The 17,122-nt window shown below is 36.0% G+C and overlaps 1 protein-coding gene across 1 annotated transcript; it reads left to right on the top strand.

Annotated features, from left to right (window-relative positions):
- The first annotated feature begins 3,235 nt into the window (after positions 1-3,235).
- On the top strand, positions 3,236-5,437 carry LOC110904577 (protein FAR1-RELATED SEQUENCE 5-like). The gene is made up of 5 exons (XM_022150449.1): positions 3,236-3,747; positions 3,834-4,092; positions 4,198-4,761; positions 4,840-4,886; positions 4,981-5,437. The coding sequence occupies exons 1-5, from the start codon at positions 3,236-3,238 to the stop codon at positions 5,435-5,437; spliced, it is 1,839 nt and encodes a 612-aa protein (XP_022006141.1).
- Positions 5,438-17,122: the final 11,685 nt, after the last annotated feature.

Genomic DNA, 17,122 nt, shown 5'->3' on the forward strand with positions numbered 1-17,122 from the left:
CAAGTAATAATTAAGTAAGAAATGACAGATCTGAATAGCAATCTGATCTTCCTTTGACTTTGACTTTAAAAGTCGGGTTTTTACAATACTTATCGCGTATACTCGGTTCTTGATCGTAAATGGTTCGAGTTTCATTTACTGGTTTATTCGGGATATTTTTGTGAGGGTTGGTTCATCAACCGCCAAGTCTTCTTAACCACTAAGTTTCTAATTTATTATTACAAGTTTCGTCGCGCGCACTTGGGGTTTCGTATCGTCCAGAAAATTTTGAGGGATGTTACACACACCACTGCCAACGACCACCAACATCGGAAAAGCTCATAAAAATAAAATAAATAAAAAAGAAAAAAATAACACCGTACGAAAAAAGCAGACGTAAAATCGTTGAACCATGCACACTTGTTGCAGCGAGTTAATGCATAGAAATTAGACAGAAACGAAAAAAATGTAGAAAAGAATAACTAAGTCGATCCAGGACCTGCATGTTGCTACAAATTTGTCAAACAGGAAAAAATAGACACGTTGCGACGGGCCTGTCAAACGGGAAAAATATATGAAAAAGAAGTTGAACTCCACACGTACGCCGTGGCGTGTTAACTCGCAAAATTTAAAAGGAAACATAAAACGAAAAACTTGCGAAAGATGTAAACTATGGGGACCATAGCTGAAAAATAAAAAAAATGTTAGGGTTAAATTGTAAAAAATGAAAAGCTTTGGGTCAAAAGTAAAAAGATCAAAGGGGTTAAAATACAAAAGATGAAAACCTTTAAGTTTGAAGTGAAAAATCAAATATTTTTTTAGAAAACCCCTATGCATGAAGTACAACACTATAAAGCATTATAATGTTATTGATTTATAGTATAAAAATTATGACAAAAAATACACACCTAATTTAATTTATGACATAAATTATATTGTAAAAAATAATATAATATAAATGGGTTAAACAGGTCAACCCGCCAACTCGGCCGGGTTGACCCGAACCCGACCCATTTAACCAAACGGGTTCATGGGTTCAACCTGAAACTAATCCGAACCCGTTTAGACTAAACTCAAACCCACGGATTACGTGTTAGGTACGTGTAATTTTTTCGGGTCATGTCAGAAATTCACACCCTAGAGGGGTCACGCACCAAGCAACCCACAACTCACTTCACTAGCCAATAGGATTTTGTTACCTCACTTAACCCAGTTCAACTCAAATAAGGTTATTCATTATCGTTTCACAATTTTGCACTCCAGATCACTACCACGTCATAAAGTACATGTCAGCTCATCACACCACACCATTTTCATTCATTTTTCTTCACTAACCCTTGCTATGGTTTCACTAGTTTTCACTACCTACTACATATTAAAATAATACTACTTTTTAAATAAGTTAAAAACAAAGAAAAAATATGATTGGTTGAAAAAGCATGGCCCGCATCACCACACCTCTTTCACGCCACCGCCCTTCATGCCCCCTTCGGTGATGTTTAAGGCCCATCATGCCCTTTTCCAATGCCACATCACCTGAGCGTGAAGCCATAGCACACTGTCTAAGAGGGAACACCGACCTAGCTCAAATCATAGCCCAAACATTTTTTAGTTAAAAAACTAATCAAATTTAAATAGACTTAGATCTGTTTACGATGAGAACCATCATCAAATCATCCTCAGATTTGTTCACACTAGCTCAACATCACCACCACCGTCGTTTTTGTTTTCAAGCCAAGGTTCACCATCACAGTGACATTTGAGGTAACTTTGATTCCAATCAACTCGTCCCTCTGTTCCGATCAAAAGGCCCATAGTTGGCTTGTTAATCTATGAAAATCGAAAGTGAAATTTGTGATGTAGGGTCGAGGTGTGAACTAGGGTTCTTGATGGACATGGGTGTTGTCAAACGTTCACACGCTAGTTCCCATACTTGGATTACATACTCGTGGACACTACTCATCAGGTTACGACGGTGTACCCAATTAACCTTACTTGCTTGAACTCTTGTGTGTCATGCGCCCCTTCCCCCCTTTATATATGAATCGTTTTTATATTTTTTTTACTGAAATTGTGTTTTTGAAATAACTTGTTTGACAATCACATTAGAGAGATGGGATCAAATACAAACCTTAACATTGGTAAGAACTATAAGAACCAACCACAAATAGACATGTGTCCTTCATTTAAAAAATTAGATAAGGGTATTTTAGACTTTTATCATTCTATTTTTTGTATTTAATTAATTCTAAATTTTAATTATCCCTACATTCATGCACTATTTCAAATCATATTTGAAAATTTCCAGAAATCTTCATCTACCCAGGCAACGAACATAAAGAATAATACGTAACTTCCCATCTCACTTTCCCATTATCTGCGTGGTGTTCATCTCCTTGTTTTGATAGGTAAATTTGATGGATTCAAACATAGGAAGTTCAGTGGAAGGATCATCAGCCATGGAAGTTACCCCAGGTTGTTATTTAATCTGCATGTTATAAAAATTACGTTTATTCATGTGCTGTTATAGCAGCCGGTTCAATTTCGTAGATCCGTTTCTGTTGTGTTTGTTGGTTGGTTTCATTAATTTAATTCAAAACCATTTGTGCTATATTAATGTGCTAATACGAATCTCAATTTGTACGACATTGTTTTTTGTGCTATATGTTTTTTACAGCAATACAAAGTTCTGGGGTTACAAATAATCAATTCGCTGGTTTCATATTTTGTTTGCATGTGCTGATACGAATCGCCAAACGCACGTTTCAAATTTTGTTTTCTTTTGCTACGTTAATTTGCTGATACGAATCGCCAAACGCTTGTTTCAAATTTTGTTTCATGTGCTATGTTAATGTGCTGCAACGAATCGCAATGTGCTGATACGAACCGCAATTTGAAATGTGCTATGATGTTTAATCCAATTTAATTTTTACATTTTATATGTAGAGCGAAGTGCTAGATATGGATCTGGAATTGTCCGGAAATCACCACGTACCGGTAAACTTAGTTATATTCCGGATGTAAATATATCTAAAAGACCACAAGTTGGTATGCGATTTAGGACAGTTGATGAAGCTTATGCGTTCTACGAGAATTATGCCAAGTTGGGTGGTTTTACAATTCGCAAGAACACACAAAAAATGATTAAAGGTATTGTTACACTGAAGTACTTTACGTGTTCTAAGGAGGGGAAGAAAACATATCAGAAAATTGACACAGTCAATGATATGGATGTGGATAACGTAAAAGGTAAACAATGTCGTACAAGGCCTTCTATACGTACAGGTTGTCTTGCAAGACTAATTGTAAGAGATTGGACGATATGACCTACAAGATAAACTCTTTTTACGAAGAGCATAATCATACACTTGTGGAAGAGGGGGATTATCAGTTTTTGAGTGCTGCTAGAAATTTGTCTGTTGTTCAAGAAGATTTTATTCAGAACTTGTCAAAGTTGAATATTGGACCTGTTCAAGCATTCAACATTATGAGAACTCATTATGGTGGTTTTGAGGAAGTTGGCGCCACAGCAGTTGATTGTAAGAACTTGAAGAGAGATATTAATGCTTACATTGGTAAACACGATGCTGAAATGGTTGTTTCTCGTTTGATGGACAAGAAACGTTATTTACCTGATTTTTCATGTGAGTATCTCAATGATGACAAAGGTGAGCTTCGTGGTCTGTTTTGGGCTGACGAAGAAATGAAGCATAATTATATGCAATTTGGGGATGTTATCGCATTCGATTCCACGTTTCGTTCAAATAAGTAGGTTTTTTTTATGGTTTTATATCCTTGACTATTTGTATTATATTATGTAGTGATGTTCTTTATTAATGTTGGTCATTTTTCAGATATGACATGGTATTTGTCCCTTTCACCGGCATAGATAATCATCACAAGAACGTTACCTTTGGTGCTGCTCTGTTAGCATCAGAGATTGCTGAGTCATATAATTGGTTATTATCGGCTTTTAAAAAATGTTATGGACGGGAACCACGTGTAGTTGTTACTGATCAAGACCCCGCGATGAAAAAGGCGATACGGGAGGTGTTTACTACGAGTCGACACCGGCTGTGCATGTGGCACATCATGAAAAAGGTTGCCGAAAAGGTAATGATATTCATAAGTGTACAGGGTATTAATTGTTATTTGATGATACAATTCGATCTATGTTAATGTAGTTGTATTTTCCTAACATAATTTTTTGGTTTAAAGGTTGGGCCGACGTTGAAGAAAGATAAGTCTTTTAAACAACGCATTTGTGACATTATTTGGACTGATGCAATTCAGCCGGAGGACTTTGAGGAAAAGTGGAAAGAAATCATGAGTGATTTTCATTTGACTGGAAACAAATGGTTGTCCGATATGTATGCAATTAGGAATGATTGGATCCCTGCTTATTATCGTCACGAGAACATGTCAGGTTTGATGCGAACAACATCTCGTTCAGAGAGCGAGAATTGTTTTTTTGGTCAATTTAGAAGCAGTAGTCATACCCTTGTTGAATTCATCAGTCATTTTGAAACGGCAATTGAGTCACAACGATACAAGCACCGAAAAAATGATCACGACACAAGGAATACAACTCCGGATTGGGTTACGGATTTAAATTTTGAGAGAGAAGCTAATGAAATATATACCAGGAATATATTTAACGATCTTCAGCATGAGTTACTCCTCGGTGTTACAGAATCACACTCTATGAACATTGAACAAGTCGGTGAATTTATTAAGTTTTCAATTAAGGATTTAGATGTTGAAGGTTCAGTTTTGCGTGAGGTTAGTTAGTTAAATTTCAAATTTACTAGCATCCATAGTTATTTTATGTTCATTTATTCTTATATTTTTTTTCGTCAGGTGCTTTTTCGAGAAGATGATATGGAAATAAAATGTAGCTGTGGTAGGTATGAACAATATGGTGTGCTATGTAGGCACATTTTTTTGGTGCTAAAGATGTCTAAGGTTGAAACTTTTCCCAAAAAAATATGTTATGAGAAGATGGACGAGAGATGCTGTCCCAAGGAAGACTGTTACGTCAGTTAAGGAGAACGCCGAAGCTAATCAGACAGTGGACGGTGTTAATAAAGTTGTACGTGAAATTATGATTGGGACTGAGTATATTGTTGATAAATTGTCAAAGGACATGGAGAAGCTGGCGTTGTATAGAGATAAAGTTAAAGGCGATATAGCTCAACTAGATGAGATTTTTGGGTCTTCTCAACCTATACAGAAGAAGGACAGAATTGCTACTTTGCTTGGGTTTAAGCAACCTGATAAAGATACTGTTCAAGCTCCGGTTGGTATTAGAACTAAGGGGTGTGGTTTTAAAAAACGGATTAAGTCTACTTTTGAGCAAGTTTCTACTAAACAGCCAAGGAAGCAAAGGACATGTGGTATATGTGGTTCTCACGAGCACGACAAGCGTAAATGTGATAAAAAACCGGAAGCAAGTTGATCAAAATTTTTAGTTTTTATGTTTTTTTCAGTCTAGTGCTTTTCTTTCCAAATTATGACTATTGTTACCAACTGTTAGATCGTATTGTTTTTTTTTACCAGACGTTAACATTTTTAATTTCAGTAAGTATTTTGGTGTGTTTCAAACGTCTATAAGTAAATATTGTGCTGTTTTCGACATAGCACAACAATATGCGTTTTTTCGGTAGTATTTTGTTTGAACTGGCCTTTAAGATTTATAATATCATTAACAATTTGGTGTAATTCATATGTTTATAACTTATCAAACGTGCTAGTTTTTGACATAGCACAACAAGATGTGGTAAAGTTTCCTATTAACTTTTGATTTGGTTAACATGAACCCCTGTTGGTAAAAGAATGTCCCTATTCGGCCCGTTTTCATGAAAAACGAGTCAAAGTATTTCTTTTGGGGCAATGGCATTTCAAGTGTTGACCATTGTCGCGCTACTGATAAAGACGATTTTTGGGAAACGCGCTAGAAAAAAAAAGACAAAAACGGTGGTAATGGTAAACCTGCCCAACCCGTAAGCCAACTGTACCCGGTTGACCTTAATACATCAGCACCGGTGACAACCAAAAAGTGCTAACTGTGCAAACCTATACATCAATTGTAAATCAACACCACCATCAATTCAGTCTCGTGTGACATAATCAAAAGTGCTAACTCTACAATATTGTGAACTATGTTTAAAACTAAAAAAGTTTAAATTGATAAGACGCATACTATCATCTAAAATACATAAGAACTTCAAAAATATAGTCGCTGTCTCCGACAAACCCAAAAGCCATATGTACTGTTCTAAACTTAGAAATACTTACTAACAAAAAAACCATATGCAATGTACCAAAATAACATAGTCACTGAGTTTGAAACAAGTTCCTAACTAAATAATTAGAATTCGGTCACCCTCCTGTTTATCCTTTTATATGCTTCTTTCATGTGTTCTTTTTTCGAAGCTAGATCCAACGCTTTAAATTGACGGACTTCATCCAACATAAATTCTTTGTTCGTGTTAAGGTCTGACAGTAGGATTTTGGCTAAATATTTTAACCGTAAATCATTTAAATCGTATTCTTGATCTCGTGATTCTTTTCGCAACCCACAGTTCCAATTTTTTGCTGTTTCTCCCTTGAAATATTCCATGCGTCTCCTCGCGAAGATACCACAATCATTCGAATTATTTCTTGTACTCCATTTAAGTTCCAATCTATTTGGTTCACAACTCAATATGTCTTCTGCAGCTGGGTGTTTAGTTTCTCTCAAATATTGACATAAAGCAGTTGTCTGTTTCAATACGCATTAATATTAGTGTGCTAAAATAGCAATTTTTTTATAATTTAAAATAGTTACACTTACAAGCATTCGTGGTTGGCCGCCATACGATCTTCTATCATAACTTCCTCCCTTCATATTGTCCAACACTTGTATTGAACTTTTTTTAAGGTTGAAACATATTACGTAATAATGTTTACTATGTAGCATCGGTATGATAAGGAGTTCCGTATCAGCGAGATCATTCTTTCCTGTGGTTTCCAATATATCTCGCAGTGACTTGCTAAATTTTTTTGCGCGTGCGGCCTCCTTTACTTCATCCCCCACACCCACAAAATCTTTGGCAGTCTAATATCAATCACATTAGGGATAGCATCACATTTAGTTCATGATATTGCATAACATAGCACATAATTGTTTTTTTGTAAGTCAACTATATGCATAATAATATGTACTAATATATCACAGAAATTACATACCAACATTTCACATGAGCCAAATAGGCGTGGCGGGTCTACTTTATTCCTAAATTTCTCTTCTTCGTTTAGGATGTATGCCCATACATTCAACAATGAAATGTGCAGCCAAACTTGTGGATGAAATGTTTCAAATGATACCCGTGGGCACCTCCACTTTCCGTCCTTCGGTTCGAATAAGTAATCCCTACATTTAATAAACGATGAAAACACCTACTTATAATAGTAAAATTTGAGTTTGCGAGTAGACAACCAAAATTTAAAACGTACCATTTGTTAAGGTGAGCGACAAAGATTGTTTTTGCAACGTTTTCTTCAACTTTGGTCCTTACACCTGAGATTTCCACCTTTTTTCGTGCATAAGGTGATCGCATTGCTTCAGGTATTGTTTTTAAATGAGACGGACGCGGTTCATGTACCACCAACGCCATTTTTGATGCTTTATCATCCTTCTCTGGTGACAAACCTGCCAGAATTAAGTCAAATGATGGCATTTCTTCCGCTGTTGGAACTTGGAGTTTCTTTCCCTTTTTATCTGACTCCGAACTCGCCTTGTCGCACGCAACGCCTATCTCTTGCAGTAATGAACACGTAACATCGTCTTCATCATCAAACTTACATTCTTCAACTCTTGGATCTTATTTAAATGAACAGATAACAACCAAAATCATAACAATCATTATATATTAGATGTAAATATATTTTAACAATACATATAAAACTGATTTGCAGTATCAATATCATTCCAACCAATACATAATAATAAGACTTACCGATCACAACTTTTGGATCCTCTCTCGTGTACTTTTGATTTTGATACTTAAACACTTTCTCCGGCTCCACAACTTCTCTAATGAAGCTTGAGTCCCAAGATGCAATTGCCTCCCTTATACCCGCAGATTGTGGGTAAGCTTTTTCTGCTTCAATTATTAGTTTTTGCACCTTCTCGACGAACTTATCCAGTTGATCGACTTTATTTTCAATCATTTCTTTCCATTCCTAGATAAGATTATTCATTTATTAACCAATATTAGTTACTAATAATCATATGAATAATTATAAGCATATAGTATAACATTTAACGGTACCTCTTCGGTCCTGGTCCTTTTTACTGTCTCATTTGGTTCAGTATGCGAAACCGACTGTCGATACTCCTTTGAATTTCGATATTTATCTCGAAGAAACTTACCTTCTGGAGTAAAATAGGGTGCAATTCCTTCAAGGAAATTATCAATTTCTTGTGTTGGCATGACATCTATTTCTGCTGCAGAAACGTGATCCATTAGGCTATGTACATAATCTCCATCAACCTCATCAACATCATCCTCATTTTCAAAATTTTCCCAACCTGCGTCAGGCAAAGAATTACATATCATTTTATAAAAATCACGTCTTAACATTTTTAACATATGTACATGATTACCAATTGTTTCCACCGGTGTTCTTGGTGTCGCATTTATCGCCTCAACATCGTCAGACTTTTCCCTTTTTGTACGTGGCGATACTTTTCATGTACATTATGAAATCCCTTAATTAATACATTAAATATTCATATATACACATAATGATAAATGGAATATGTCAAACCTCTAGTAGCCATGATATCATTTTCTCGCAGCCTCTTCTTCCTCGAAATAGATTCAACTTTAACATCCATCTTGGATTCATCTTTTTTACCTACTGGTCAAATTCCAACATTAAAAGTCAAATTGCTGTAATTCGTGCTACCAATGTGCTATCAAGGTGTTATATCTGTGCTATATAAATCATTTACATGTCCTACTGGTCAAATTCCAACATTAAAAGTCAAACAGCTGTAATTCGTGCTACCAATGTGCTATGTATACATTTACATGTCCTACTGGTCAACTTCCAACATTAAAAGTCAAACAGCTGTAATTCGTGCTACCAATGTGCTATGTATACATGTGTGATATCAACGTGTTACATCTGTGCTATATAAATCATTTACATGTCCTACTGGTAAAATTCCAACATTAATAGTCAAATTGTTGTAATTCGTGCTACCAATGTGCCGTCAATGTGTTATATCTGTCCTATATAGATATTTGTATAAAATTAAATGTGCTATCAATGTGAATTATGATTTCAATGTACTTTGAAATTATTAAAAATGTTTAAATATTGTGTAAGCATACCCGCGGTTAACAAACGCATGAAACTGTCTCCATCGGTGATTAAATCAATCTCTAACTTGTCAAGTAGGTTCGAGTTGTAGTGTTTAGTTGCTGGCAATCCCACCGTCACTTTTTTCCCTTTTTCATGAGCGTATATTAGCTGCAAATAGAATTAACATAATTAAGAAGTGAATCAATTGTATCTGCTAAACAATGTTGGATAAGGTAAATACCGCAAGGAGTACTAGTGGACCGTTGTACCACTCTGTCCCGCTCCATTTTCGCTTAGTTTTATTCAAACAATCCAGGAGATACGCGCACCAATTCATCTGATTTATACTCACATTGCTCGTCAATGATGGTAACCATGCCATATTACACGTAGAAGATTTTTTCATCTCCCCCATTATAGTAATAAATACCACCAAAAAACTTGTTAAAAACATCATTCCACAATCATGTGATTCTATTATGAAATTAACAATCTTCCCAACGGTGGGCAATGTAGAAAAAAAGTTAACATGCTCCCTCCATTGACGAATAATAGCATATGAATTACTTGGTCTTTCAACATTGGTTACCTCTACATCACCCATTGGTATGCCTAGTACATCCCTGATCAATTCCGGGGTGATCTTAATTTTGTGTGTACCGACATTTAACGTGTTACTATGATAGTTATAATTATTAACTAGCCACAACCCTAGCATCATAGGGACCGTTGTTATATCCATATACAATATCCCCCCAAACCCTATTTTCTCTACTGCTAACCGTTGTTTTGCCGAAAGACCTTTCAGTAGTTTATCCATATGAATTGGGCTGTTTCGGATTCTAATTCTATTGGTCGATAGGGCTATGTATGGTGCCTCGACATTATCGCATGTTGAATGCTCGACTTTGTTTCGCGGACGTGGGTCAACGAAGTCGTCGTCAGAGTCATGATGTGGCTGAGTGGCACTCGTTTTTTCTTTATTTTTATTATGACCTTGTAAAATATAACTTATTGTTAGAAGAGGAATCAATAAATAACACTATAAAGTTGACCAAATAAATCCGTATGCGTTCAAAAACAAAAATGCTTACCAATCTTTGATTTATGATCTACTCCTCTTTCTTTGTATCCCTCTGAACCGTTCCCTACATTTTTTAATATACGAATATCACATATATTACTACTTTCAAAAGGAATGTTAATTGTATAATAATACAAGCCGTTGTCACCTTTTGTAAACCTCAACATTGTTTTTGCTTTCAAACTTTTTTTAATTGGCACTTTAATTGTATCAATCTTGTATCCCTTTCCTTTATTGGAGCGTGGTGTTTTAAGACCTGCATGAATATAAGTCAAAACATAGAAAACAGTTTTATTTTTTAAGATTTTAAAATATAGTGTCGATTTCAATGTGTATACCTTTAGGGGACTTTGATAAAACATTGAGCACCTCAACTTTGTCATCCTTTTTATGTTTGGTTCTCGGTGAGACTGGAAATGCAATTTAATCAACAAAAAAGGTAAATACCACAATCAAAATAACCATATAAATACAATGATAGCACACCTCTTCTAGTCATAATAACATTCCTTTCTTGACTCCTGTTTCTCTTTTTTGTTGAGTCCAATGCAAAAGCATCAATAATATCATCCATTTTCTATGTTCAGCACCTGTTATCCGCGACACAATAAATTGAATTCAGCACTACACTATTAAAACATGATTCATACACTATTTTATTCAAAATAACCCAAATACAATAAACTAAAGGTAGCACACATTATTGAAGTCAGTACTACATAATTTTTTTTTCCGGAATACCCACAGTACAAGATATATATAGCACATGTAAATCAAACAAACAGGTCTATCAATCATGATTCATATACTTTTTTTTCAAGATAACCCCAATTCAACTGAGCTTAACCCACAATATTCTGACTTCAATAAACCTAAGCATAACACAACAATCCCTAATCAAACTACAAGAAGTATATTCCCTAATCAAACCACTACCATAACCTAACAATCAACAATCAGCACCTTTCAACAATCAACACCCTTCAACAGTCAGCACTCTTCAACAGTCACCACCCTTCAACAGTCAGCAACCTTTCAACAATCAACACCCTTCAACAGTCAGCACCCTTCAACAGTCACCACCCTTCAACAGTCAGCAACCCCGCCGATCACATCTCCAGCAGCACCCGTCAAAACCCACCAAAAATATCTCCGCCAAGACCATATTCAGCACCCTTTCAACACCCGCCGGCCGTGAACATCTCCCTCAACAACAGCCAGCACCCTTCAACATCGCCCCCCCCCCCCCCCCAAAAAAAAAAACCCTAAAAATTAGTAAAAAAGAGAAGACAAACAGTAGGAGATAAATGCTTACCAGATTCAAGCTTTTCTCGATCTTACTGTCTTCACAAATCGCACCTCTTCTAGTAGATCAGCACACACTTCGACTCGCACCTCGTTCTCGGTCGATCAGAGCACAATGTTGAGAGTTTGTTGATTGAAGAAAGTGTGTTTGATAAAGCCTGTTTTCTTTTTATATTTATTAGCACAGATATCGATGGAAGAATTAAGAAGATGGAGTTGTACTTCTAGTTGGATACGGTCACGTAAAAAGGGGGAACAATCGTTTACTTCGGAGATTTGGTGGGGTCCACAAATAGCACATTTACTTTATTACCCCTGGTTGCATATTAATCTCTATTAATTCAAAGGTTTTTAATTGTAATCAACACAAACCGTTGATCTAGAATATAGATGGTTCAGATCTGTTCTTATGGTTCTCACAATATGTGCTGTTTGTACAGGATCTCAACCGTCACATTAGATAAACATAATCCAAAAATAATTAAATAAAAGTCAGCACTCCTAATTACTCCTATGTCAATAAATTCGCAGGAGACAAAGGCTATATATGAATAATAAATGAATTATGTATTATTATTATTATTAACTAGAATTGAGACTCGCCGCAATGCGGCGGGGATTCTTTAGTTATAACTAAGTCGATTCAGGACCCGCACGTTATGTTAAACCTGTCAAACGGGAAAAAAATAGACGATGTAAAAACGTTCATCCACACACGCACGTTGCGTCGTGTTAACTCGCAAAATTTAGAACGAACGCAAAATTTAGAACGAAATGTAAAAACGTTAAACCAAAGACGCACGTTGCGATGTGTTAAGCCACAAAATTTAGAACCGATCATAAAGCGAAAAATTTGCGGAAAATGAAAACTATAAAGGAAGAAAGTTGAAAGTAAAAAAGTTGTTAGGATAGATTGCAAAAGATAAAAAGTTTTGGGTTAAAAGTAAAAAAACAAATAGTTTTTGGTTAAAAGTAATTTATGAAATACTTTTGGGTGAAAAGTAAAAAAAAAAATCAATTTTTTTTTGGAAAACCTCTAAAACAAGGTTACGACAACCATAACTAAAATCGAATCGTGTTGAGTTAATTAAAGAGGTGAAGGCTTTGTCAAGCATAACCTAGATTAAGATTTGGGGTAAATTACTTTTTGAGTCCCTATATTTTAGTGGTTTCAACCACTTGAGTCCAAAATCAAAAAGTTTAACGACCTAAGTCTCTATAAGCATTTTCTTTAACCATTTGAGTCCTTTTAAGTCCAAATTTTAACCTTTTGAGTCTAATTTTTTGGACTCAAATCGTTATAAAATGAACAAAATTGGACTCAAAACGTTATAAAATAAATGACTAGGGACTCAGGGCGTTAAACTTTTTGATTTTGGACTCATGTGGTTAAAACCACTAAAACACAGGGACTCAAAAAGTAATTTACCCTAAGATTTATATATGTATGTTAATGAGAGATTTTTTTTTTTAATTTGTATAAGTTTCGGATTCTATGAGTCTAGATTCAGAAATATCATCATTTTTTTAACGACCTATTAAATTATCGAGCAAATGCATCCCCTCCTCCATAATGGTCAGAGTTGTATGCATACCCTTCGCCACCAAGCCACCAGTTCCGGGGAAAACTCACCGCTCAAAGACCCATTGCGGTAAAACCCGGTTTGACTCGGTTTCGAACTGGCGAAACTTTATTGCCACCACCAATGTCCTTCAAAGTGATACCGGTAGGAATCGAACTTGAAACCTCAAAAAAAGAAACCAAATAACTAATCACTAAAACAATTTGTCATGATGTAATATCATCATTTTTAGATAAGGTAAAAACTATATAGAAAGCTTTTACCAAAATTTTAGGGTTTGGTAGATATTCTTTAGAATATTTAAACTCGACACTGTAATTTATGAAACTTGTTAGACATAATTAATTAAACTACCACATGCTATACAAGGACATAAACCAATGGAGTCAAGGGATTCGCTGACCACCCCTCCCTTTACTCAACGTTGTGTAAGTTCATGAGTATCGAGGAATTAAAAAACGAGGAAGTAAGAAAAAATGGAAAATATTTGTGTCACAATTTCGTGAACGGGAGAAAATTGGAAGGATTTACTCTTTTAATTTTTAGATCGTTAACACACAAAATATTTACTTTTCCTTCTTCATACATTTAAAGTCGAAAACACAAAAATGAAATTACATTTTTCTTTTTCCCTCCTTTTCTTTTCGTTGAACTTTTTTATAATATCTAGAGTTAAATGTCATCTTAGTACATGTGGTTTAAGCCATTTTAACAGTTTAGTCCAAATGTTTCATTTTTCATATGTAGGTCCAAAAAAGTTTCACCATTACCATTTTAGTCCATTTGGTTAACTTCGCCTGTTTTTCTGTTAACGAGAAGAGTAATTCGGACATTTTATATGGCCGAATTGCCTTCTAGTTAAGAGAATTACATATAAAATGACCGAATTGCCCTTCTCGTTAACAGAATAAATGGATGAAGTTAACCCAGTAGACTAAAATGGCAAAGGTGAAACCTTTTTGGACCCACAGGCGAATAATGAAACTTTTGGACTAAACTGGCAAAATGACTCTAACCATAGAAACTAAAATGGCATTTAACTCTAATATCTAAGGGCTTTTGTAAGGAAAAAGAAAGATTTTGACTCCATAAGACGCTGGGTGTGGGCTCGGGGACGGCATCAGGGAGCTAACAGGAAAGAACAACCCCCCCCCCCCCATTCCATATTTCAGTGAGCTCGAAGACTCACCCCCAATCTGCTTTTATTGTTGATGTTTGTTGTTGTTGGTTGTTCATTTGTGGCGAAGAGGAACCACACCCCTTAAATTGTGAAAGGGAAGAGGAAGATGGAGCCGGTAAGGTGAAGGTGATGTGTAGGGGTGTAAACGAGCCGAGCCGATCCCGAGCCCGAGCCCGACTAGGCTCGAGCTCGGCTCGTTATGTTTTTATGAAGCTCAAGCTCGAGCTCCGCTCGGTTCGAGCCTACTTCTCTGAGCTCGAGCTCGGCTCGAGAGTAAAACCTAAAGCTCGAGCTCGGCTCGACTCATTTTGAGAACAACCTCAAATGAGCTAAAAGCTCGACTCGAGCTCGTTTCAACAGCGAGTAAGTTAGCCAAAGCTCGGCTCACCAATGTTATCATCATTATTATGTTATATATATATATATATATATATATATATATATATATATATATAATATATATATATATATAACTAAAAAAATTTTTAGGCTCGTTTGAGCTCGCGAGCCTAAACGAGCTTTGTATTTAAGGCTCGAGCTCAGGCTCGATAACTAAACGAGCTCTATTTCAAGCTCGAGCTCGGGCTCGTTAAGGCTCGACTCGTTCGAGCTTTTAACCGAGCCGATCACGAGTACCTCTCGAGCCTCTAGGCTTGTTTACACCCCTATTGATGTGGAGATGGGGGAAGGAGACTCCACACCCACCAACCTAAATGTGATTAGTAAAATATAATATTTATGATAAACTCTAACTAAAAAATCCTAATTTCGTCGTTGATTATCCATATTATTACTATTTTCTCAATTAGCATTAAAAGTTTATATTTCCTTAGATGGCGAACACCATAATTAAGGTAAAGTGTGATTGGAAAACACCATAATTAATGTGTAACAAGAAAGGAAAAAAATTGCCAAATTTCCTTAATGTTTCTTTCAAGGTACAATTAAGGCTATGATAATCTCACAAAACCAAACAGATTTACCAAACACCCAATACATAAATAAAAGAGTAAATTACGATTTTGGCCGCTAATTATATCACTTTACAATATTAGCCTAAAATAGGATTTTTTTTTATTGTGCCTTCATGGTCTCTATAACTAACTATTTTGGCATCTGAGTCTAACTCCATCCCTTACTCTGGTTAATTATTTGTCACATGCAAGTCACATGATGGGTATTTTTGTAATTTTCCTCCCCTTTAAATCTAATTTCTATCATTTGCACATCATCATCTTCTAACTCTGATCTTCAAAAACACACCATCATCTGCATCTCTTTATCCTTCCCCTCTTCATTTTCTCAAAACCCTAGCCCCAACTTCCCTATTTTTTCTACAACACACACACACCTTATCTCCATTTTCACCACACATAACACACACTAGTGGCCCATGGCAGCCGCAGGTGGCGGCGCACGGTGGTGCACAGCGGTGGCCCCACCCTTCTTCTTTCCCCTTCGTATCTCCAATTCAGTATCAATTAGTGGCAGTCCAAGGTGGATTTGGGTGGTTGTCACGAAAGTAAAAGGCAACAGCACATCTGGGGTTCTGCTTGAACCCACGGCGGGCGCGGCGGTGCTAGCGGACTGTGGTAGTCGTTGTGTGGTTCGAGTCTGAAGTGGCGGTGATGGTTGTTGTAACTCAGGTTTAGTACTTGAAGATAAACGGAATTGTTAACTAAACTCGCCGGAATATTCCCTTAAAGAGAGTTGTTTCTCATTGTTAGTTCGATTAAGTTGACTGGGAATGTCGTCGTCGCCGTCGCCGGAAGGTTGCCGGAGATGAGGTTGTTGCTGACGTCGAGGAAGTTAAAGTTACTGAGTTGACTCAGGTTAGGGAACTCGCCAGCGAGTTTGTTTGTGAAGAGGATATTCATTTGTTCTTGAAGAGGAAATTAATTCTGTTGATTGTATGCTGGAATTTTGCAGATCTAGAATTCGTATTAATTTGTTGAAGACCTGGAAATTTAATTTGTGAAGAAAAGATGTTCTTGAATTTGGGTTTTGTTTTTTATTTGTTCTTGTTCATAAAGATCTGAAACTCAAATGTGGGTTTTGGTTAGGGGATGATGATGATGATGGTTGAAGGTGGTCATGTTCTTGAAGATCTGGGTTTGAAGATGAAGTGTTCTTGAAGCTGATGATGTGTTCTTGAAGATCTGGGTTAGAAGATGATGATGATGATGATGATGATGATGATGATGATGATGATGATGATGATGATGATGATGATGATGATGATGATGATGATGATGATGATAGAAATTAGATTTAAGGGGGAGGAAAATTACAAAAATACCCATCATGTGACTTGCATGTGACAAATAATTAATCAGGATAAGGGGTGGAGTTAGACTCAGATGTCAAAATAGTTAATTATAGAGACCGTGGGGGCATAAATGTTAAAAATATCTTATTTTGGGCTAATATAATAAAAGTGATATGATAACAGGGGTCAAAATCGTAAGTTATTCTAAATAAAATATGCAAAGTTTAAGTAAAGAGGTAAAGAATCATAATCATAATAAAATTATATAAAATTAAAAAAGAAAAAGAAGTCATATTGATCATTCAAAAATCAAAATCGACCATTTCCAAACCAAACCCCCGTTATATATACACGAGATACATGAA

The sequence above is a fragment of the Helianthus annuus genome, chromosome 1, assembly GCF_002127325.2.
Source record: "Helianthus annuus cultivar XRQ/B chromosome 1, HanXRQr2.0-SUNRISE, whole genome shotgun sequence".
In the NCBI taxonomy this organism is placed as follows: domain Eukaryota; kingdom Viridiplantae; phylum Streptophyta; class Magnoliopsida; order Asterales; family Asteraceae; genus Helianthus; species Helianthus annuus.

What these genes read in the sequence shown, in the direction of transcription:
- LOC110904577 (XM_022150449.1), top strand. Translation starts at nt 3,236, where the DNA reads ATGTCGTACAAGGCCTTCTATACGTACAGGTTGTCTTGCAAGACTAAT. An exon ending in TCCACGTTTCGTTCAAATAA is followed by an intron (nt 3,748 to 3,833) that starts GTAGGTTTTTTT and finishes GTCATTTTTCAG; the next exon opens with ATATGACATGGTATTTGTCC. An exon ending in ATAAAATGTAGCTGTGGTAG is followed by an intron (nt 4,887 to 4,980) that starts GTATGAACAATA and finishes TGTTATGAGAAG; the next exon opens with ATGGACGAGAGATGCTGTCC.